This window comes from Bos indicus x Bos taurus, chromosome 15, assembly GCF_003369695.1.
Source record: "Bos indicus x Bos taurus breed Angus x Brahman F1 hybrid chromosome 15, Bos_hybrid_MaternalHap_v2.0, whole genome shotgun sequence".
NCBI lineage: Eukaryota > Metazoa > Chordata > Mammalia > Artiodactyla > Bovidae > Bos > Bos indicus x Bos taurus.
This window is the reverse complement of record NC_040090.1, coordinates 2945385-2968719: the sequence shown is the minus strand read 5'-3', so window position 1 is coordinate 2968719 and position 23335 is coordinate 2945385. Positions and strand designations below refer to the sequence as shown.

The window sequence follows — 23335 nt, the reverse complement described above, 5'->3', positions numbered from 1 at the left end:
GCCCACTCCAGTATTCTGGCCTGGAGAATCCCATGGACAGGGGAGCCTGGAGGGGTCCATGGGGGTCACAAAGAGTCGGACAGGACTGAGTGACTAACACTAACTAACTCGTCCTCTAAACTGAGTCTTCCAGTCGCGGCAGACCCTCCAGGCACAAGCGACAGCCCAGGTCTTGCCATCATCCTGCACCTCTGCTGGTACCGGGGAACTCGCGGACTGGGGACGGTGACATCGATTTTTTAAATAAAGTTTTCGCCATCGAAAAGGGGCGGGGTGGCCGGGGGTTGGCCAATGCACGGAGGGGCTGAAACAGGAAGACGCCAGGGCCCGAGGGTGATTGGTTACCTCAGAAGCCTGTCTGGCTGGTACCACAGTTATTGAGGTGGGGGGGTTTGGGGAATACGGGAGGGTGGCGGCTTGTTCTTGAGAACTTTCAGAAGACACATATAACTATATTTTGCTTCTGAGGCTTTCTGCGTCTATACGGGAGGGGCGGAAAGCGGGACGCAGGAAAAGGGGACCTACTTGCCCGACCATTCCCCCATTTCTGACTCCCGCGCAGTACGCCGACCCTCCCCGGGCAGTCGCCGGCGAAGCCCGACGGCCCTGCGCGCGCGCGCTCTCGTGTGTTCTCGCGTGGCGCGGCGCTCTGCTCCCGCAGCCAATCAGGCCGCGAGGTCGCCGCGGTCGCCGGGGTGAGCGCGCACGCCCTAGGGAGGCGTGGGGGTGGGGGCCGCACGGTGAATGGGAGCGCGCGCGGGGGCGGGCGCGGCGGCGTGAGCCGCATGAATGAGAGAAACGCGCCCCGCGCGAGACGCAACGCGCGCGCCCGGCGCCTGGAGCCAATGGGAGCGCGGAGAGGGCGGGCGACCCGGCCCTGAGGGCAACGGCCGCGCGCCGGCTGGAAGGCGAGCGTCGCCGGGCGGGCGCGCGCGTCGCGGGGCGGGCGCGGAGCGTGCGGGGGCCGCGCGCTGCCTCTCAGAGGCCGGACGGCACTGCCGGGAGGCGGCGGCGGCGGCGGCGACGCGGAGCTGGCCGCGGGTGAGTGCCGGGGCCGCTGGCCTCTGCGGAAGCGGAAGTGCGGGGTCCGGGGGTGGGAGGGGAGCATGACCTCTAGGGAAGGGGGACCGAGGAGGGGAGGCGGTGGGAGTCCCCGCTCCGTGTCCGGGCCGGGTCCTCCGGCCGCGGCCGGACCCTCGGGCCCCGGAGAAGAGCGACCGGCAGAGGCCGGGGCTTCCCTCAGGGCCGGGTCGTGAGGGGACCCGGGCCCCTGCGGCCGCCGACCCGGTCCTCCTTGTGGGCCGATCCTGCCCCGGACGGCGACCCTCGGCGTCCCGGCCCCGGGGTGGGGACTGGGCTCCGCTCTCTCCCTGCGGCTCGAGTCCCTCTCCCCGCTCTACCGACCCTTGTTGTGGTCCAAGCCTCATCCTGTTACCTGTCCCCTCGCATCCGCCCGCTTCCATCCCTACCCCCACCAGCCTGGAGCTCCCTGCTCCCAGTACTTTGTACTTTTCACAAGTGGGAGCTCCACTGCGCTGGCCATTATTTTGCCTATAGGAATCCTGTGGGGCAGGAAGGTTGAAAGTGTTTACCGACCTGGCCAAATGGAGACGTCGAAATGAGAAGTAAAAGTTCTGGAAGGAGGTTTGGGATCAGATATATGTTATCCTCTAGACAGCGTCTCTGCCTTGGCGTTTTCGCTTCTTGGGTATTGCCATCTTGTCTAGGTTGACCTTATATTCGCCTCCCCTATTATTTTTTAATCCCGGGATCCCTTTGTACAATATTAAATCTCTTCAGAGTAGTCAGTATCACCTAGTCGTTAAAACCCACCTAATACAAGATTAGTATGGCCAGGTACCTTGCTACCTCGGTTTATAAAGATCACACCCATATTAAACCCCTCTTTGGCTGTTCAGCGGGTATCTTGACGTGTGGATTATTCCAGACGTACTGATAACTTTGTATTCGTATTTGCAGTATTATACTGTTACACCACTTTATCTTAACAAACAGGACTTGTGCCCTCAGTCTTGCTGTCCTGTCCATTCACCCCTTTAAGGAGGTACTTGTGTTAAAACTTCGCTAAAGCCTTGAAACAGCACAGTATACGTGGTCGCCTTCCGTAGAGTACTCTGCCTGGCGGTGTCACACACGTGCCTGTCCACCTTGGTCATACTAGTGTGGGTCCAGACTGCTGGTTCTGCTGAACCACACTCACGCTGCAGTCTCATCTCGGTTACTCACAGAACATCCTTCTGCTCTGACCTGGTGTGTCTTTAGTAGACCCAGTGTCTCCTTAGGTTTTGTCTTGTCACTTCTAATATATATCCTCTAAATATCTTAGGCTGATCACTTTTGTTTCCCAGTACTGTCCTCCCCAAATGGCCTGGCCTTTTATGACTCTGAATTACTTTGGCAATACTAGCCCACTTGACTTTTTTCCTGTCAGAAAAATATAATCTGAAATAACATATGGTATCTAAATGATATCCTACCCTAGATAAAATATAAGCAGTGCAATTTTCTATCTTCTCCAATCTTTGAGGCTTTGAGGGAAAAGTTTAATAGTACTGTGTGCAAACTAAGAATTTGCTCCTTGCTGTTAACAAAGTTACTGAGGCCTAAATTCAGAAAGTTTGGCTTTGATTCCTGTAGGAATTATTCTATTCTAATAATGCTGTGTGGCCCTCTAAAACAACATTTTATGTGTGTGAGTGAGAAAGCGCATGAGCGCATCTTGAAGGAAGATTTGTCTCCTATGCCATAGAAAGGAGGAAGTGATGGATTCCAGGGTACATTCATATTTCACTATTCAAAACTTCTGATATTTTCATCTCTGTCTTTGGTATTAGGGAGATACCACACCTCTTGGATGGGGGGAAAAAAAAACAAACCTTAAGTAAAATGTTTGGTCTGCAGATTCCAAGTTGTCTTCAGCAGACAGGTGGTGTAGTAGATGAGAAAGGTAGGAAAGGTTTGCTTTGGCAGAGGGGGCCTGTGAACTGTGAGTTCTGAACCTGACTGCTTAGTAGACGGCTTCAGGCATTCTCTAACCTTCAGTTTTATGGAGTGGGATAAGGAACTGTGTCATCAGATAATGTGAGTTAAGTGCTTTGACATCACTAGATGAAAAGCATCCCATACAATGCAAAGTGTTATTTTGCTACTACCATCAACAGAAATAATTGCTATTCTTAATCATATCAGGGAAGGTGGGGTCCCTTGACTTCCTATTAGGCCAGTATAGGAGCAGAAAACTGTTGACTTGGGAAGAGAAAGACCAGCCCCTCTGGTTGCCTCAGTTTCTCCTAGAGGGCATCTCACCTTTCAGTGCAGGGACATTTCTCATCCAGGTCCTTTCGTGAGTTATTTCAGAAGACCAGAAATTCAGCTTTTGCCTCTCTTAAGGTTGTGACTAAAATCATAGAAGGATAAGAGCGAGAGAGACATAGAAAGGAAATGAGCCTGACTGTCCTAATTTTGTCCTACTTTTTTCATTGTAGCAATAAATATTCTCTTTGTTCAAAGGGCAGTCTCTTTTCTAGGACCGCCCTTCTCTGCTGTGCTGTTGTTTGTTTTCCGATTTTGATATTCTTGGTATTTGTTACTGCCATTGGTGTCAGGTGGGACGGGCCCCCTCTGTGCCGAGAGCTAGTTCTCTGATGCTCTTAGGCCAGGTGAAGCCATGGTTTTCTTTCTTCAAAATGAAGAGCGCTTGGAAGAGGGAAGAATTCGAGCCCACTGTCCTCCCAGTTCGGAGTCCTTCCCACATAAACATAGTGAAGTAGAAAATCATCTTCTTTCAGAGGGCACATTTTAATAGGATACCTTATGGGGTTTTAGCCTCAGTGTTCCTAAGAAATGCCGTGAAAACATTTCTCTGATCAAGGTATTTGTTTTTCTCCAGGTGAGGCACCATAACCTAGTTGAACTCTGTATCCAGAAAGCCCAAGATTAAAGAAGATCAGAGACACTGACTAACCTGGAAACAGGGACCTCTTGGGAATTTTGCTTTCATCCACAGTGACCTTCCAAACATATCATCAAGTGGAATTGATTTTCTTCATTTTATTTTGCTTATTGGGAAGAACATGGCTTCGGGAATTTTGTGTTTCCCTTCAGTTTTGCATGAACTCTGCAGGAAACGGAGCCCTTGAAGGGTTTGGGAGTAACGAGAAGAGACTGAAGACGGACAGGCTTGTGCCTGTGCACACCCTCGGCTCTGTTTTCCCTCCCCCCTTCAAAGAAAAGGATTTACAACTCAACCTTGTAACAGCTGCTGCCCAGCTTTAGCCATCAAGAGAAAGTAAATAAAATTAAACCACGACTGCCACTGCCAGACGACAAGCCCTGAAGTCAAGGTGTGGGAGTGGTGGCGTGGAGAAAACCGCCTGAGAGGGACAAGGACTGCAGTGACGACAGTTCTCTTTAAAGCTGGAAGGGGCCCCAGGTCCCTTCTTGGATTGAAGTAGAAACACAGGGCACCTCTCTCGGGGGCCGCTCACCCTCCGGTGGGAGTGAGGTGGTCCTGGTGTCTCCTCGGAAGACTTTTCCTCGCGAGAGGTGTTCCGTGCTCCCCCGCCTCCTCCCCTCCTTCCCTGCGGAGGACCTGCCTCCCTCCATGCGCTGTTGCCCGGCCTGCCCAGCCGCCCGTGCTCTCTACCTGCGGCCCTCTGCATGTGTGCGGCCTCCTGTGTGTCTCCGGGTCTCAAGCTGTACCGCTTGTGCTTCTTAATCGCTCCTCCCGCCTTGCTCTGGGGAGCTGGTTCCTCGTCATCTGGAGTCACCTTTCCCCCTCCCATGTGCTTTCCCTCCTTGGAGATCTCTTGACCTTTGCTTTGATTTGGGAGGGGGAAGGGTGGTGGTTCCAAGCTTTCTGTGTCCCTGGTTTCCTCGGTCCTCCGCTCTCCGTGGCCTCCCCTTGTCCCGTGTTCTGGTCTGTTCTGCCGCTGTGTGGGCCTGTGCTATGCGGCAGGGCAGATCTCCCAGCAGAGCTCCAACATGCCCGCAGAGTCTGCAAAGAGGTTCAAACCCAGCAAGTATGTTCCCGTCTCGGCAGCTGCCATCTTCTTAGTGGGAGCCACAACCCTCTTCTTTGCCTTTACGTGAGTTTCCTCCCAGCAGTGGTGTGGGGTGGGGAGGGGAGGGGGTATGTTTCCTCTTGAGTTGGGCTCCTTACTCGCAACGCTGAGTGACTGGGACTGTTTGAGGTCTAACACAGGTAAAGGGAAACCCAGAGGTGTGGTGAGAAGCGTTAAGGCTCTCTGCTCGGTCCTCTGCCTTCCCCGCCTCCCTTCCTCTGGAGTCACAGATGTCTTCCTCTTTTCCTACCCATTTTCATCATTAGACGATTCTGAACTAGAAAGGAGGTGGGAGGGAGTCACCAGAGAGGATGAAGCAGCCTCAGCAGTCGGTTCTGTGAGAGAACTGGACTCGACGGAAGGTTCGTCAAGTAGTCGTGGCTTTTCCCCAGGTTCACTGAAGCTCAGACCTGCGATTGTGGGGACTCAGAGTCCTGGATAATCTCAGACTTGATTTAGAGGGTCTGCAGTTGAGACGGTTTTGGCCTTTAGTGTTGCTCAGATGGTTTCCGTTGTGGTGTGGGTGTGGTTTTAACTGTGCTGTGTGACGTGCAAGATGTTTCCCTCGCCCGGGATCGAACCCAGGCCCCATGGTACAGGCACTGAATCCTCGGCCCTCGGCCCCCGGGGAAGCCCTGGTTTTCTTAGGGTCGAAGCTGGAGAAGTGAAGGCCACTGGGAAAGAGCAGGTCAAGAAGAGAGTCCTAGAAGGCTTCCTTTACTTCGGCTCCTGCTGAAGGGGATGGCAGGCATTTCTCCCATTCCATGGTCCTTTTAGGAAAAGCAGTTGGCGTTGAAAGACTTCCCACTTAGGATATTCAGCCTTTGTTCATCTGCTTGTTACTGGAGGGGATCTGAGTGATTTGTCTTCATTCTTTTCCCTGTTACTTCAGCTGCCGACTACCTGGCAAGCGTATTTGCTGTTACCTGTTTATAATTTAACATACACCAGGCTTCTGAGCCTTAAACTGTTGAGTCATTGAGTTAGTGTTCTAGTTGTAGCTCTTGAAACAATCAGAGCATGCTAGATTTTCTGGGGTGTTGACTCTGCTGTGATTCAGGCTCAAACCTAATTGTGGGGTGCTGGTTAGAGCCAGTGTGAGGTGGCTGGCAAGAAGAAGATGAATTGGAGTGATCGGGAATAAAAGCAGTTTGGACTCATTGAAGGATGACTGAAGCGGGCAGTTACTGTTATGGGGAGAAAGTAGAACAGAAATTAAAGTCTGTGATAGGAGGGAAGGAACCACCTCCCTCCAAATAGAGCTTCTGATGCCAAAAGGAATTCTCAAAACTGGGTTGTTTGGCCAAAAGAGTAATAATGCAGAAGTAAAGTAAATGCAGTGTTTTTCTGTTTGGTTTTTAAACAAGGGAAGGATGAACCTGTTATCTAAGGTCTGAGCATCATCCCGCCTCCCACCTCACCCTTGGCAGAGCAGACAGGTCACAGAGTCTTTGGGCCTGGCCCTTCGGCCTGAGCACACCTGTGGAGTCCCTCGGGTTCAACCCTGCCTTCCAAAAAGGAGGGCTGAGTCTTCGGTGTCAGGCTTGCTTGGGTTCTGCCGTCGCGGCCACTGCGTGGAGTCGGTGTTTTTACCGAGGGTGTTTACACGAGGTCTCGGTGTCTTTGCTGCAGCTGTGGCGCTGCTAGGAGGGGCAGGTTCAAGACTAATCTGACACCCTTCCACCCACCTGATGGGAGAGGGAGTCGTTTCCTTTAAGAGGCAAAGCCTTTGGGAAGCGAAGAGATTGGGGACTGGCTCTGTGGTTTCTCTTTCAACCCATCCATTCCTGAGTTGGGGCAAGCAGAATCTTCGGTCTTAATTTGCTCCTCTGGAGCCATTGAAGTGTTTGGCTGGTTCTACCAGTTTTGCCACAAAGAGTTGTCCTGACATAGGCATTTTCTCAACTGATAGTTGAAGCTGTTTAACCTACTTTCCTGTTGCCTGGTGCCAGAAAAGTCAGGGGCCCTCCTTACTCCCTGCGCTCTCAGCTCCAGGAGAAAGGGTTTTGGAGGACAGGCTTGACTCTTACTTGCATTGTTGCCTCTAACCCTAAGTGAGAAGCACGTTAAGACTTCACTCGAGTTCCGCCGGCAGTCTCCTCGGGACGCGGGTCTGGCTGGCCTTTGCGCTCCGGGTTCGCCCCTGCCTGCCTCATGGGGACGTGATGGACACCCTGTCTGTCTCAGGGCCCTGGTGCTCGTGGCCTCTGCAGTGCTCTTCTCCTCCTCTGCATCTGATCGTCGCAGCGCCTGCGCACGCGGGTGCCTGGCTCGAGGTAGCACTCTTCTCCCAAACTGCCCCAGCCCTTCTGAGGTTCAGTGCTCCATTTAAAACATACACACCTGAAAAAGACTGCTTTCAGATAGGCTGGAGGAAGGCTCTTCTGGAACCAGCTCCTGCTGGGCCTCGAGTTGGCCCCTGCCACCACCCTACTCCCCCACCCGGCTGCCGATGGCTGTTCTCACATCAGGGCAGGCCCCAGGTGAGAGCTCCTCTGGGGCCTACAGGCCTGGGAGGAGGAGGAGGAGCCCTCTTGATTGGCAGGTGTAGTTTGTGGAGAACTAGGCACAGTTCACCCTCCGTGTTTCTTTGTCAAGCAGGGAAAGCGTTGAGCAGAAATTAGCAGTTGGGTGTGGTCAGCAAGACGTGATGTTCTGCTCCAGAGGAGCTCGCCTGGAACTGCTGAGGTCTCCCCCGTGACCTCTCGTTTACAGCCTTTGTCCAGCACTGAAACCAAGCAGGAGCTATCGGGGACCCTGTGGTTCTTTACTCTTGCAACTGTTTGGGAAGTCGGGGGCCTGCTAAAGGAACCTCCCGGTCCCGGTTAGGTAATAGACCCTGCATTTAAGGTCACCGGCCTGGACCCCACCTGGCTTTGCTGGCTTTTGTGATGGGCAGCGGGCAATTCCAGGGGAGAGGAATAAGCCCTGTTTGGGGAAGCTGGTTCTGGTAAAGTCGGTTAGCTGCTGCGGGCCTCCGTCTTCTCTGTATAATGAGGAAGTTGACCTAGAGAGTTTATTTAAGCAATATGCCCTTTTTTTTTTTTCCCCACTGAGCTCTTCTGTGGAACCCAGTATATAAAGTGTAAGGGTAGGACCGCTCTGGTTCAAGAGAGGCTGGCGCATAGAGCCCCAGACCCTGGGTATCTCCTCTTTGCCTTCCTGGGGACCCCGAGACCTCCTTAGGGCTCCTAGCAATACCATTAGAAATAAGTCCCTGAATCGCATCCTCTAAAGCCTCCTTGAGCTGTGGTGGGATGTCAGCCAGTGTCCGAGGTGTCTGTTTCTAAAACCGGTGGGGCGGGCATGGGGGTAAAGTCTGGGCCGAGAGTCATCCTCTGCAGGAAGGGAAGTCAGGGTTGTCCAGAAACCCGTGCCAGTCCTACCAAGGCCCTAGCCGTGGAGGAGCTTCCGCCTTTCCCGTCTCTGCGTCTCGCCCCTCCAGCGTCTCACCGGCTGAGCTGGGCAAGCTTGGTGACTCCCTCCGGGTTTCTTTCTCATGACTGCAGAGGTGCTGGCACCTGATTTGAGTGGGAGCAGCCTCGTGATGTAGGGCATTAATTGAGCAGTGGTGGTTCTTTTCCTTCCCACGTTGTTTTCTCATCCAGGAATACATGCCCAAGTCCTGCATCTTGTACTCGGCTGCTTGACAGTCTGGAGAAGACAGGACAAATCCAGTGTTTCCTGAGAAATTTACCCACCTAGAAGGGAAGGGATTGTTTTCCGTGGAATCTTGAGGATCCCCCGGGCAAGAAGTGGGATGTTATTTCTAGGCTTGCCTCATCACCAAGGAACACTCCGCATACGCTCGGAGTAGGTGCTAGGCATGGCAGGAATGCATAGACCTGTGCTTTAGGAGCAAATACCTCTGTGGTGTTCTTGAATCTGATATCCAGACCGAGGAAGTGCAGTTAGGGAGGGAGGTGGGGCTGGAATGATAATTGATGATGATGGAGATGGTTAATAATGTGTTTTGTTTGCTGCTTCTATCTTGTGAATCCTCATACTAAGCCAGCTAGTTTAAAAGGAATTGGAAGCTCTTCTCAGACGTTGTCTCTTTCATTCTCGTATCTGTATGATGTAGCTGATGTAACAAGCTTGCAGAGTTTCCTGTAAATTACCTAAGGCTACAATAGCAAAGCATTGATGAAGACAGGATTGAAATCCAAAGCTTCTTGACTCCTACTTTAGTTTTTTCACCAGGAATTTAATTATATATATATATGGAAGAGTTAGGGCTGGGGAACAGATTTTCAGTACTGTGAGTATTGAAACCCATCCTCCCAATTTTGGAGAAGGCAATGGCAAGCCACTCCAGTGTTCTTGCCTGGAGAATTCCCAGGGACAGGGGAGCCTGGTGGGCTGCTGTCCATGGGGTCGCACAGAGTCGGACATGACTGAAGTGACTTAGCAGCAGCAGCAGCTCCAATTTTATTTGGCCTTGGAAACAGGAGTGCTGGAGCGGCGGGCAGAAGAACCTGTTCTCCCTGGGGTGGTGTAGGTCTGGGAGTCTCACCCGTGAGTCAGCCAGCCTTCTGAGTGACGCCACTCCCTGCGCTCGGAGCTCTGTGATTACCGCCTTCGGCGGAGGACGAGCCCCAACAGCTCCTCAGCTCAGGTCTCACCTCCTCCCATCAAAGGCAGCAGATTGAGACAGGCCACTTGAGGGGGTCACCTAGGAATCTGGCAAAGTACTGTAGCAGTGGCAAGCCCCTCCTGGAGCCAGGCAGGATGTGGGATATGGCAGGAGCAGGCGCTGCTCGCAAGGCCTCTCCTTGGTGGGAGGTGCCTGACTTGGAGTGCTCAGGCTGGAAGCAGTAGTCTTTGACTTGAATCTAGGAGCAGGGCTCGCCCGTGCCGTGCAGCTATTTGCGCCCTTTCTAGATCCTTGCCACAGTGGGGATCGGCTTTATTTTGGAACTTTTGTTTTTTATTTTGGAACAGAGATGGGAACTTGATTCTAGGGTCATACACTTCAGCTGGGAGGGGTTGATATCCAGAAGGTTGTAAGGGGCGAAGTTCATTATCCAGGGGCTGGTGGTTGGCAGGATGTCCTAGGAATGGAGCGATTTGCTTTGTTTGGAAATGCAGAAACTGAGGAAAGAATGGGCTCAGAAAGACTGACCTCTGTCAGGGGCCGGCGTGTCCCTGTCCACTGTAGTTTCACTCAGAGACGGAAGGACCCTTACTGTTTCCGAAGCTCCAGAGGCCACAGTAGCCAGTTCTAGGAATGAGACTTTTAAATCACAGAGACCTCAGTGTTCTAAGGATTTAATTCCTTTTCCCCTTCTAATTATCTTCCCAGGCTGTAGGAGTCAAGTGAGTCACCCTTTCTCCTCTTCCCTGGGTGGAAATTGAAGTGACAGCTAAGAAGCAGGGAGGGGCTCTGACCTGGATGACTGGTTTTCAGTTTCTCTCCCTCCCTCAGAGGAGCCTAGGAGGTCGTGCTTTGGGTGGGGCTGTGTGAAGACTCTGCCTTCTTGCTTGTGTTCCACCCCAAACCCTGCCAAGGTGTGGGGTCAACTTTTTTGAATCAGCCCCCAGAGGAAGAGGCTTCCTAGGAGACTTTGGCAGAATAAAACTAGAGCCGTTACTGGAGGTCTGTTTTTCCTTGAAATCACTGCCCTGGCTCTAGCTTCATGGTTTTGTCTCCCAAGTAGGTACTGGCCCATCAAGAGAGGCAGAGTTAACTGGTAGTTACTACCTAAGACACCCTGGCACATCGTGAATGTTTGCTTCAGTCTTTTTTAATGATTGGCTAAATAGAGTTTGAGTCAATGGTGGTGGTGGAGGCTTGCGAGGGGCTCTGTGACTGCCAGCGTGGCCTCTTATTGTTAGCTTGCTGTCATGTTGTGTTGTTGCTCAGTCGCATCCGAGTCTTTTGCAGCCTCGTGGGCTGTAGCTCGCCAGGCCCCTCTGTCCACGGGATTCCCCAGGCAGGCATCCTGGAATGGTTTGCCATGTCGTCCTTCAGGGGATGTTGCCAGCCAGGGATGGAACCCACGTCTCTCGCGTCTGCGGCGGACTCTGTACTGCCGAGCCACCAGGGAAGCCCTGTCGTTGGTTTATTCCTCACCGAGGAGCTCCGTTCGTTTGAACGTCCTGAATCACCACTCAGGGCTGTGCTTGTTGTTCGGATGGAGACAGATCCGCTCTCCGCAGAATCCAGGCCTGCCGTGGATTAAGTCTCCGGAGTCTTGTCCTGCTGGCGCCTCTTCCTTTCCTTCAGCGAACTCTTCCTCTCCTTCCGGCTGCTCTGGGTGAAGGGGGACAGGGACAGATGCTGGCCTAATTCTGGAGATTAAGTTCCCAGCCACAGAGCAGATTAGGGTGTTCAGCCACTGTCTTGTAGTGGGAAGTTCTTCTGAGCTGAGCCGGAGAGAGGGCGTTTGATACCAGGGACCCAGCAGGCAGCTCATCAGCTGTCCTGACACTTGCAGGAACCGCCCTTGGGGAAGGGTGAGCGGGCTGCATTCCGGAGGCTTCTGTCCTGACGGAAGCTGAGGGCCCAGCTCACTCTTGGTGTCAAGGAGAAGTTCCCTAAAGCCTTCTTGTGGTTTGAACTTGGAGTACTCGATGCATGTGGCCTGCTGCTTTTCCTTGCAGGATTTAGGGCCACTTTGGTCTGATACCTTCTCTCTCTCTCTCTCTTTTCTCCTCCACTCTTCTGCTTCATTTGTTGATCTCAGGGTCTTGGTATCCTTCCTTATCTATGAGTGGTTTCCTTTTGTTTACCCTGAGAACTAGCCTCTAGTTGAATAGAATTCTCTGAAGTATCTGATACAGATTTGTATCTATAATGGATCTGAAGAAACTTTAAGCAGTGGCGAGTGATTTGGAGCCAGCGAGGCAGGTGGTGGTCCCTGCTCTGGGCCAGCGTGCGGGTCAGTGGGGCATGGCTGGGGGCCAGGGGCCTCGGGGTGTCCCAGAGCAGGACTGCAGCTGGTGTCGGTTACATTCTTAGTCCCTGCTCCTGGGCCTGGTTAAGAGGAGGTCAGGACAGAGGCCATGACACGTGGGCGATCCACAGGTTAGGAATGAATTTGAAGAACACAGACTTCAGTGCAAGGGCTTATGAGTCTTGTACCTTGATCTAAAATGAGCATTTCCCTGGGAAACTAGACCCACTTGTTGGGGAGGATGAAGATAATTTGAGACAGCGAAGGTGAGCCACACGAGATGTGTATATAGGTGTGGGGCGCACACACCTATGTTTTTTTATACAGCCGCTGTCCTGAGTGTCGAGGCAGCCCCTCATTCTGTTTATTATCTGTGCAGCTGTCCAGGGCTGAGCCTGTCCGTGTCGCCTGCAGTGCCCGTCTACAATGCGGTGGTGTTTCTCTTTGTGCTGGCCAATTTCAGCATGGCCACCTTCATGGACCCAGGGGTCTTCCCTCGAGGTAAGATCTCCCTCTTCTCTCTCGGAACTGCCTTTGAGAAAAATGAGTTTTGGCGTACACGATTGGTCTGGGGCCTTCGGGGTCTTGCGTTTTGGGATACTCCTGTAGTTTAATGGTGAAAAGCATGTCAAGGTTTTATAACTTCTAGGCCTGTGATCCACTTTGGGTCAACTCTGGTTTTCAGTTACTCATTCAGCAGAAATTTATTTCAGGCGTATGGGTTGGGCATTATTGCTAGCTTTGATAATATCTAAGATAAATCAGAGAGTAACACTGTGATACAACCTGTAACGGAAGCATGAACAAGGTTCTGTGGGACCTTGGAAAGGGTGCACTTATCCTGCCCAGGTAAACTGGGGAAATGCTGTTGGAGGTGGGGAGAGAAGATCTTACCACGTGGAGGATGGGAGGGAAGGGCACTTAGGCAGAGGAAGCAGCGTGTGACTGAACTGTGACCGGGAAACACAGAATGTGGTGGGTGGAAGACAGTGCAGGGTCAGGCCAGGGGGCAGAGGTAAACCAGAGCCCAGGGTGGAAGACTGTATGTCGCACAGATGACAGTTCTTCCTTTGGACAGCAAGAGGTCTTGAACAAGAGGAATCATGGGATCAGATTTCCTTTCACAAAAGTAATTCTTAAGAACAAATAGATACCTTTTGGGAGGCTACTGCAATAATGCAAACCAGATGAACTTGAATTCAAAGCTGGATTTACAGATTTAGACCCAGGAGAATTTTTCACGACTAATCACTTATTAGGTGAGAGTGAGAGGGTAAAGGAATTGTCTAGGGTGGTTCCACCATTCCTAACTTGAAAGATAGGTTGGATGCTGGTTTTCATGAACTCAGATCCAAGTTACAGGAACGTTGAGCAGTTTTGGAGGGAAGACAGAGCATCTTAGACACGTTGGGATACTTAATGGATCGTTCTGGCTTCCCTCATAGCTCAGTTGGTAAAGAATCCACCTGCAATGCAGGAGACCCCAGTTTAATTGCTAGGTCGGGAAGATCCCCTGGAGAAGGGACAGGCTACCCGCTCCAGTATTCTGGCCTGGAGAATTCCATGGACTATATAGTCCGTGGCATTGCAAAGAGTCAGACACGATTGAGCGACTTTCACTCCATTCCACTTCACTTCAGTGGATCGTCAGGTGCAGTTTACCCGGTCGCATCTGAGGAGTGAGGCTCGTGGCAGAGTCCTCAGTCTCGTAGATCTGTCAGCAGCAGGAGTGAGGCTGTCTAGAGAAAGTAGAATGAGGTTAGGAAGGAGCGCGTGTCAGCCTGACCAGCCTCGATTAATAATGAGCAGAGGAGAAGGAGCCATTGAGGAGAGCTGGGCAAGAAGAGAAGGCAGGAGGAGAAATGCACAAAGTGGGAGCCCAGGGAGCTAACGACACAGCTGACGGTTGGCGTTACCAGAAGTGAAGTTGAGCGGTGTGGGAACTCCAAGTTGCCCGTTGTTTTAGTAATTAAGAAATTGGTGATCTTAGTAAGAATTGCTTGAGACACCCCTGTTGTTCAGTAGTTAAGACTCTGCGTGTCCGCTGCAGGGGGCACAGGGTCGGTCCCTGGTTGGGAAACCAAGATTGCAGAGCTTCATGGCATGGCCAAAAAGATACAGCACACACACAGGAATCTTTACTTTCTGGTCCTGCTGTGCAGCTTAGGGGATCTTAGTTCCCTGACCAGGGATTGAACCCAAGCCCCAGCAGCGAAAGCGCCGAGTCCTGACCACTGAACCACCAGGGAATTCCCAACAAGAATAGTTTTAATCGTGTGTTTATGCATGTGGGAGAGAGACAGTGAAGTTACCGAAACTGCAGTGGTTCGTAAGCCAGGGAATGGAACATGAGGGAGCATCGTCCTCGAGGATTAAGGTTATTCTTTCAGGAAGTTGAGCAGAGAAGGCAGAAGGTGGAGTGTCTTCGGTGAGAGGGAAGGGTCTCGTTTGTTTTGTGATACAGAAGGCATTAGCATGCTGGTAGCATGAGGAGGTGGAGAAGGAAATGGCAACCCACTCCAGTGTCCTTGCCTGGAGAATCCCAGGGATGGGAGAGCCTGGTGGGCTGCCGTCTGTGGGGTCACACAGAGTCGGACACGACTGAAGTGACTTAGCAGCAGCAGCAGCAGTATGAGGAGGTGGAGCCAGAGAAGAGAGAGAGACTGAAGTTGAGGGAAGTGGGTAATTGAAGAGTGACCGGGAGGAAGAGCGTTTCCCCTCTCCTGGCGGAAGGGTGCTGCTCACAGAGCTGGGCTGTTTCTGGAACAGGAGGCGAGAGTGAGGCCCAGCATGGCTGGGATGAGGTAGGAGGAGTGGCTGCTGGCGGTTTTTGCTGATGGCGTCTAACTTTCTCTCACACTTGCGGTTGCCTCATGAGAGACGCTGGGGTTGGGCAGCAGCTGCAGCGTGGGGAGGCGTGTCTAAGACTCACCGCTCACAAAGCCCGTGTCGCCGTGCTCTGCGGCTTCTGTGTCAAAGGCGAGCGTACCAGGAGGTGCTTTGAGATCCTAACGCCAAGGAAGGCTGCTGTACCAAGTGTTTAATGGTCATTTAGCAAATATTTACTGATGATTATGGTCATTTGCGATTTTTTTTTTTAAGATCCTTGCTTTCAAGTAGCTCTGTCTAGAAGGGAAGATAGGGAAGACATTTACATAGATACATACACTGGTGACTTTTAAGAGTAATCAAAAAACTGTAGAACTGTAAGAAGAGAAAGAGCTCACTTCTGATAGACGACGGTGTGGAAGAATCAGTTATTTCAAAATAAGTAGCGTTTGAATTTTTTCCTTTAAACAAGTAGAACCTTCATAATGTAGAAAGTATAAAATAGATGGTGAAAGTCGCTCCGTCGTGTCTGACTCCACGGAACTCTCCAGGCCAGAACACTGGAGTGGGGAGCCTTTCCCTTCTCCAGGGGATCCTCCTGACCCAGGGATCGAACCCAGGTCTCCCTCATTGCAGGTGGATTCTTTACCGGCTGAGTCATAAGGGAAGCCCATCAAATAGATAAATGTCACCTGTAATTTCACAGCCCAGGGATAACTACTGTTACATTGTCATACGTTTTCCTTCAGTCAGCATTTTGAAGACTTACACATATAATGTTTATACATACCATACACCTGTAGCACATACATGCGTGTCTATTTTTGTTTTCAAAATGGGATCTTTTAGTTTGTACAGTAATTTACCTTGTCCTTTTTCACTTAGTTACATTGTTAGCATTTCCCTTAGTCAGTAAATTTGAAAACTTTAATAATCACTACACCATCACTTATTTAATTTTTCTTTCCCACAGGTATTTTTTTTTTTTAGATTAATAATTTAATGAAAATTGCCTACTGTAGATGAAGGCAAATAATGTTTCAGTTTTGAAGTGGGGTGGTGAGTTTTTTATTGTCACAGTTGATTCACAGTGTTGTATTGCTTTCTGCTGTATGAGTTTCTGATAGCTGAGAATTGAAAGGGCGTTCAGGGAAAGACAGTGTCTAGAACCAAGAACAGTACAGACATGTATGGGGAATCAGGGGAAGGCCTTTGACAAGGGGCTGTGCATGGAGAGAAGGCTCATGCTAGTTCGTTCCTCCCCCGTTTGGATTGCTGTAGTTCAGTCGTGTACTTGTAAATATTGAGCTTTTATGCAGACTCATTATATATGTACTTTGATATGTAAGTCATATATTTCTTTTGAAGTATATTCATAATATGTAAACTAAGAATCCCAGCCTATCCATATCGGAGCCGCCTCTGAGTCATCCTCTTAACCGCTTTCCCCAGTGTAAATTACTTCCTCATTTCCGCGGTGGTGTATGTAGAGCTGATCTCGAAGCGTCAAGCTGCCGGTCCCTGGCCTCCCTCTCATTAGACTGCATTCCTTGAAGGCAGTGTCACTGCGTCCCCAGTGCCTAGTACAGTTGCGGCACAGCCGTGTTTTCAGGAACGTTTCCTCTCTACAGCTGAAGAGGATGAAGACAAAGAAGACGACTTCCGGGCGCCGCTTTACAAAACCGTGGAGATCAAGGGCATCCAGGTGCGCATGAAATGGTGCGCCACCTGCCGCTTCTACCGGCCTCCCCGCTGTTCCCACTGCAGCGTCTGCGACAACTGCGTGGAGGTGAGCGCCGGCGGGACGCCCAGGCCATCTGCGGCCTGCCCGAAGAATCGGGGTGGGTCCTGTGGGCTCTGGCCCAGGGCGGCTCCTGGGGCTGTTCTCGCTCTGCCAGAGTGCTGGCAGCCACATACGTGTGAGAGGCGCCCTGTGCGCGGCCTGTTGCGGGCGGTACCCCAGTGGGCAGGCACAGGCTCTCCCACCCCCAGTCAGAGCTCTGGCCTTCCGTCCCTGGCCCAGCTTCTCGCTTCTTTGTCCTGGCTCCGTGTTCGCTCTGTCTCCCACGCCATCATGCTGCTGCGTTCACCTTTTACAGTAGGTAACTGATGAGAACCCACCATCCAGCACAAGGAGCTCAGTGCCCTGTGGTGACCTCAGCGGGCAGGGGTCCACACAAAGGGGTCCATGGCTACACATGGCTGATGCGCTTGCTGTACAGCAGGAGCTGACAGCACGGTAAAGCGGCTATACTCAGATAAAAATTTAAAAAGAAATGTGCAATTTTCAAGTTAAAAACACACAAAACAAATTATACAATTATATTTCTCTTTCTGTCCTTCTGCATTCCTTGTCTTTTATTTTTAACCCTTTTCCCAGTCCATTTTTACTTGGCTATAAGCAGTTGCCTACTAGATTTTTTTTCTGAGCCTTTTTTTTTTAAAAAAAAAAGAAAAGAAAAATCTTAATGGATTTGCAAGCCTCTGACATTTGTGCCTGTCAGAGTTCCTTGGTCCCATAGGATAAACTGTGAGAGATGGCCTTGGCCTTTGATCAACCTCTGGAGGGTCTTGGTTACAGATTGATGTGTTAAGTCACTTCAGTCGTTCCAATTCTGTACAGCCCTTTGGACTGTAGCCTCCCAGGCTCCTCTGTCCATGGGATGATCCAGGCAAGAACGCTGGAGTGGACTGCCATTTCCTTCTCCAGGGGGCCTTCCCGACCCCGGGTGGAACGTGTGTCTCTCAGGCCTGCTGCCTTGGCCGGCGGGTCCTTTACTATTCTCTCCCACCTGGGAAGCCCTACGGAGTGATAGACAAGCTGCAGGGGCCTGTTTTTACATTTTGCAACTAAATGGTGAACGTGACCACACATCGCTCAGAGCAGCGTTTAGTTCTGTCTGCCGTGGCCCCAGCCTGCCTTGTCCACCCGCAGGAGTTCGACCACCACTGCCCCTGGGTGAACAACTGCATCGGCCGCCGGAACTACCGTTACTTCTTCCTCTTCCTCCTCTCCCTGACGGCCCACATCACGGGCGTGTTTGGCTTCGGCCTCCTCTACGTCCTCTACCACATGGAGGAGCTCTCCGGGGTCCGCACGGCCGTCACGTATCCTTTGAGGCCTGTGGGTCGCTGGACTGCTCGGGGCGGGGGTCTGCGGTGGCGGGGGTCCTAGGGACGGCGGCCACAGCAGGGCCCGGGGCGGGCCAGACCATGGGGCTCTGCTCTCCTTGACCGCTGGCTTCAGGATGGCCGTGATGTGTGTAGCTGGCTTGTTCTTCATCCCGGTCGCTGGCCTCACGGGGTTCCATGTGGTGCTGGTGGCCAGGGGACGCACCACCAATGAACAGGTAGGAGGAGACGTGATGGGAGGCCGTGATGGGAAAGCAGGCTTGTGTCTCAGCCCAGGGATTAGCGTATACTTTTTGTGATGAGGTGTCCACGTTCCTCATGTAAGCATGGGAACAAGCCATGTCTTAGTTAATAAGCATTTATAGACTGTGTCCTCGGTACTGGACGCTTTGGGCTCTGAGCCAGTAGAAACGGTGAAGACCTGGGCCGGCCCTCAGGAAGCTTGTAGTTCCTTCCCTGCACGTGGTAGTAGCTAATGGGACTTGCTTACTCGTACGTAGAGATCCCCACTTTCCGTAAAGAAACTGATGTTTAGGGTCAGGTAGCTACTGTGAGATGGACCTAGAAATTGAACTGACGACCCCGACTAGAGTTCCCATTCGCAGTCACCACAAAGACGCGCTTCTTTGTAACATACACGCAGGATTGTATGTTACTCATTCTTATGTCTCCCAGTAGTGGGTGCACAGTAAGTTGTCGCCGACGGTGTGTTGGCTTCTGGAGGTCACGGTGCCCTTGTCTGACTGACCTGGTCCTTTCTCCTCCGTCCAGGTCACGGGTAAGTTCCGGGGAGGCGTGAACCCCTTCACCAATGGCTGCTGTAACAACGTCAGCCGTGTTCTCTGCAGCTCGCCAGCGCCCAGGTACACTTGCCCCGTGCTCCAGTGCTCACCCTCGGTCACACACGTCCGTTGTCTTTGGGTTGGCTCTGGTGTGGGGGTCTGCCTTTTAGGGTAGGTTCTCCTAGAACGGGAAGTGCTGAAGTGCCGACCTTCAGACCCTGTGAGTCTGGTGCGTTCTTTAGATGGTACTCCCTTTGGAGAGGTGAGAATGAGATTTACTCCAGCGTGCCTCGAGCTGGTTGTGTCAGCCCAGAGGCCTGGTCTTGCTGTCGGTCTTGTACTCCATAGAATCAGAGAAACCAGTTCAATTCTGGTCTTTCCCCTGGCCGGCTAGGACTCCTTCTTGTATCTGTAAAAGTGCTTTCCATAGGGTCGGCAGCCAGTAGATATTTTTAAATGACTGAATAAAAGCCCTCTCACTCCTAACACTCAGGTATTTGGGGAGACCAAAGAAAGAGAAGACAATTGTCATCAGACCGCCCTTCCTTCGGCCCGAAGTGTCAGACGGTCAGATAACCGTGAAGATCATGGACAATGGCATCCAGGGGGAGCTGAGGAGGACTAAGGTAGGGGAGCAGGGGGTAACGCCGGGCACCTCGGGGAGCTGCCTCCACGGCAGAGGTGGAAGCTTGCTTTGTTTAAATCTCTTACCATATTTATCACTTTCTGGTTTGTTTTGGAGTTACTTAAATACGTAACTACTTTTCCCATTGCATTTTAAGTTCATTAACAGAAACTGAGTCCATTCCTCCGCAAGCCTTTCTAGGACTTAACATAGAGCTTACGGGTGGCAGGAGCTCAACAAGTAGTTGGTGGAAATAATGCCAGAATGAAACCCTTGTTGAGGAAAACCTCTCTCTCCAGCACCGTCCCCAGAGTGACTGGTTTCTCCTTTCCTAGTTGAGAAGCACATGATGATGCCCCCCGCCCTCCTTCCCCCCATTTTGTACTTCGAGTCGCCCTGACCCTCCCTTCTGCCTCATTTCTCCAGTCTAAAGGCAGCCTGGAGGTAACAGAAAGCCAGTCAGCAGATGCAGAACCGCCCCCACCTCCTAAGCCGGACCTGAGCCGTTACACGGGGCTACGGACACACCTCAGTTTGGCCACTAATGAGGGTGAGTGTGGCCGCAGGAGTGAGATCACTCCAGAGATGGCACGGGCGAGGGCTGGGGGAGGCCGCTGCGCTGTGACTGAGAAAACCCAGAAGGCGGTGCTTGAACCACTTCTGCAGACAGTGGGAGAGGGGTCCCACGGAGCTTGGGCCGTGGTGGGGCTGCTGCGTGCGTGTGCCGCCAGAGTGCACGCCCAGCTGTGTGTGTGCACTCACTCACTCTGGTTCTGGGCTGGCTGAGTCTGTAGTCTTGGTTTCAGCACACTCGTGTATGTCCCTGGGCCTCTTTTCCTGCAGAGAGCAGCCTCTTGGGCAAGGACAGCCCCCCTACACCCACCATGTACAAGTACCGGCCGGGCTACAGCAGCAGCAGCGCATCAGCCGCCATGCCTCATTCATCCAGCGCCAAGGTACTGAGTGCTCGCGAGGAAGTAGGGCTGGAATGTAGGCCACCCATTCTGGGAAAACGGGGACGGGCGAAGGGGAGGAAGCACCAAAAGGGAGAGAAGAGAAGCAAAGGCGTATTGCTCCTTGTCGGCACTGGTGGTGCTGAGTCTCCTTGCTGCCTGTCCTTCACCCCAGAGGGGCCCCTGTGGCCCCATCCATGAGGCCCTGAGGACAGCCTCAGCTGAGCTCAAAGCCCAGCTCCGCCGCTGCAGACGCTCCTTAACCTGTCTGCGCCTCACTTCCTGCTGTTCCTAATCAGAGATGAGCCTCGGGGGTTAAACATGGGAATGCAGGTGAACTCTAAGCATGTTGCTGGTGCGTGACACACACTGATTTTGACGACTCCTTGGGCTCCGGGGCCTTGCGTCTGGCGGGAAGGGTGGCTAGAGCCAGCTCTGCTTTCTCCCTCAGCTGAGTCGCGGGGACAGCCTGAAGGAGCCGCCCTCCATCGCAGAGAGCAGCCGCCAGCCCAGCTACCGCTCGGAGCCAAGCCTGGAGCCTGAGAGCTTCCGCTCGCCCACCTTGGGCAAAGGCTTCCCCTTTGACCCGCTGTCCAGTGGCTCGCGCTCCTCCAGCCTCAAGTCCGCCCAGGGCACGGGCTTCGAGCTGGGCCCACTGCAGTCCATCCGCTCCGAGGGCACGACCTCCACCTCCTACAAGAGCCTGGCCAACCAGACGCGAAACGGGAGCCTGTCTTACGACAGCCTGCTCACACCCTCCGACAGCCCCGATTTCGAGTCTGTGCAGGCGGGCCCGGAGCCAGAGCCGCCTCTGGGCTACACATCTCCCTTCCTGTCGGCCCGGCTGGCCCAGCAGCGGGAGGCCGAGCGGCACCCCCGCCTGGCGCCCGGTGGCCCGGCGCCCCGCGAGCCCTCGCCCGTCCGCTACGACAACCTGTCGCGCCACATCGTGGCCTCCCTGCAGGAACGTGAGAAGCTGCTGCGCCAGTCACCGCCGCCGGGCCGCGAGGAGGAGCCGGGCCTGGGGGACTCGGGCGTCCAGTGCACGCCCGGCTCGGGCCACGCGCCGCGCACCAGTTCCTCCTCTGACGACTCCAAGCGCTCACCCCTGGGCAAGACGCCACTGGCACGCCCAGTGGCCCCCCGGTTCGGCAAGCCGGATGGGCTGAGGGGCCGGGGACTCGCCTCCCCTGAACCAGGCCTGCCCGCCCCCTACCTGGGCCGCTCCGTGTCTTACAGCAGCCAGAAGGCCCCCCCTGGCGTCCCGGAGACGGAGGAAGTGGCCCTGCAGCCGTTACTGACGCCCAAGTAAGTGTCCTCGGCCTGGCTCCAGTACGCTGCCTGCAGGCGGCCTCGGGGTTCCTGAAGCTCGCGGACCCGGCTCGGCCTGCCTGGGGAGAGCCCTGCCTTCCCGTTCCTCTTGCTTCCTCCCTGGGCCTCGCCTCTCGAAAGGCCGAGGAGAGGACGTTTCCCTTAGTTTCATCTCCCTAAAAAGCAGTTTGTTTGCCGGAGAGGAAGTGAGCAGTGTGGCTGCTCCTGGGGAGGAGGAATAATTAGGGGAGAGCTTGTCAACGGGGCAATAAAATGAAAGGGGGTGTTTGGGTCAGCGAGGTGTATGTAGAGAGCACTGCGTTTTCTCTCAACCTGTTTCAAAGTGCATCCCTTTGCTGTGTCGTGTTGTACGCTGACCCCGCTCTCCTTTACTTCCCAGAGATGAAGTACAGCTCAAGACCGCCTACAGCAAATCCAACGGACAGCCCAAGAGCATAGGCTCAGCCCCCCCCGGCCCGGGCCAGCCACCTCTCAGCAGCCCCACGAGGGGAGGCGTCAAGAAGGTGTCGGGGGTGGGGGGCACCACGTACGAGATCTCGGTGTGAGCCCGGCCCCCTCCTCTGCACCTGCACCAAAGGGCCCCCTCCCCGGCACGGACATGTGTAAACCGCCGATTCCGAGAGGAAGAGGGGCGTTTCATAAGATGCGGGGGCTGGGGTGTCAGAGCGTGGGGGCCCCGAGACTGGGGTGGCGACCCCCCTTCACCTTTCTAGACCCCCCCCTCCCCCACCCCCTGGACCAGACTCAGTGGACATTTGTGCAATTGCTCGCCCTGGAGGGAACCAGATCATTTTTAAACCAGAAATAATTTTTTTTATTATTGTTACGGATTCTATTTTTTTCCTCTTCTGCGTTACCAGGTGTGTGTGTACATATATATATATATATATATATATATTATAAATATCAAAGAAATTATATATCTATCCTGGGATGGGCAGATGAGGGAGGGAGGTGTGTGCGGGGCCCCTTACTCTTCCTGTTCCTCAGACCAGCCGGAAGAGGGGAGACGTCCTGAGGTCTTCCTCTTCCCCACGGCTCCCGCTCTTGGTCCCAGCTCCCGTCCAAGGACACAGCACCCTGTGCTGGTGCTCAGGAGAGAGACCCAGGGAGAGGAGAGGCAGGGCAGGGTCTGTCAGAGGAGGAGGGCGCCTCAGCCCCTTGACTGGTGGTGGTGGTGGGGTGGTCAGAAGGGCTTGGCGGAGCTCCAGCAACAATACTGGGGTAGCCCCCCTTCTTGGGGGAGAGGGAGCAGCAGAGCAGGCTTCTTTAGCGGGCCCCTCAAAGCCCCCCTCCCCCGTTCACATGGTTAACGTCATTTTTAAACCCAAGGCCGGGAAAGAAGAATCCAAAAAGCAATATTTCTCATCACATGCCAAAAACGGGATGGAGAGAAGGAGCGGCAGGCCTAGGCCCCTCCAGCTGTCCCTTGGGGGTCCCCCCTGCCCACCTCAGTATGGTGCTGGGTAGAGGGGATACCTGGGTTCTCACCTTCAAAAACAGGGGCGACCCCAGCCTCCAGACAGAGGCCCTTTTATTTTTTATTCTGATTAGCCATTTTAAACCAACAAGGAATAAAAAGAAATCCTGATCTAACCAGCCCCGCCGACTTGCGTTGTTTTGTGCGCTTAAGGCAGGGTGACTGACCTCTGATGGGAAGTTACAAGGACGACCTTCTAAGTGTTTCTGGTCCGGGCCC

At 53.2% G+C, this 23335-nt stretch overlaps 1 protein-coding gene across 3 annotated transcripts; it reads left to right on the top strand.

The window, feature by feature from the left end:
• The first annotated feature begins 937 nt into the window (after nt 1-937).
• Nucleotides 938-23237, top strand: ZDHHC5 (zinc finger DHHC-type containing 5). 3 transcript variants are annotated; one of them, XM_027562270.1, is made up of 12 exons: nt 938-1041; nt 3911-5108; nt 12363-12484; nt 16444-16601; nt 17748-17920; nt 18060-18162; nt 18716-18807; nt 19220-19352; nt 19778-19901; nt 20195-20307; nt 20756-21612; nt 22016-23237. In XM_027562270.1, the coding sequence occupies exons 2-12, from the start codon at nt 5005-5007 to the stop codon at nt 22179-22181; spliced, it is 2145 nt and encodes a 714-aa protein (XP_027418071.1). In that variant the 5' UTR covers nt 938-1041; nt 3911-5004; the 3' UTR covers nt 22182-23237. The 3 variants fall into 3 exon arrangements, with proteins under 3 accessions (XP_027418071.1, XP_027418073.1, XP_027418072.1); XM_027562271.1 differs by lacking the exon at nt 938-1041 and adding an exon at nt 1286-1644; XM_027562272.1 differs by lacking the exon at nt 22016-23237 and having other exon boundaries at nt 958-1041; nt 20756-21617.
• Nucleotides 23238-23335: the final 98 nt, after the last annotated feature.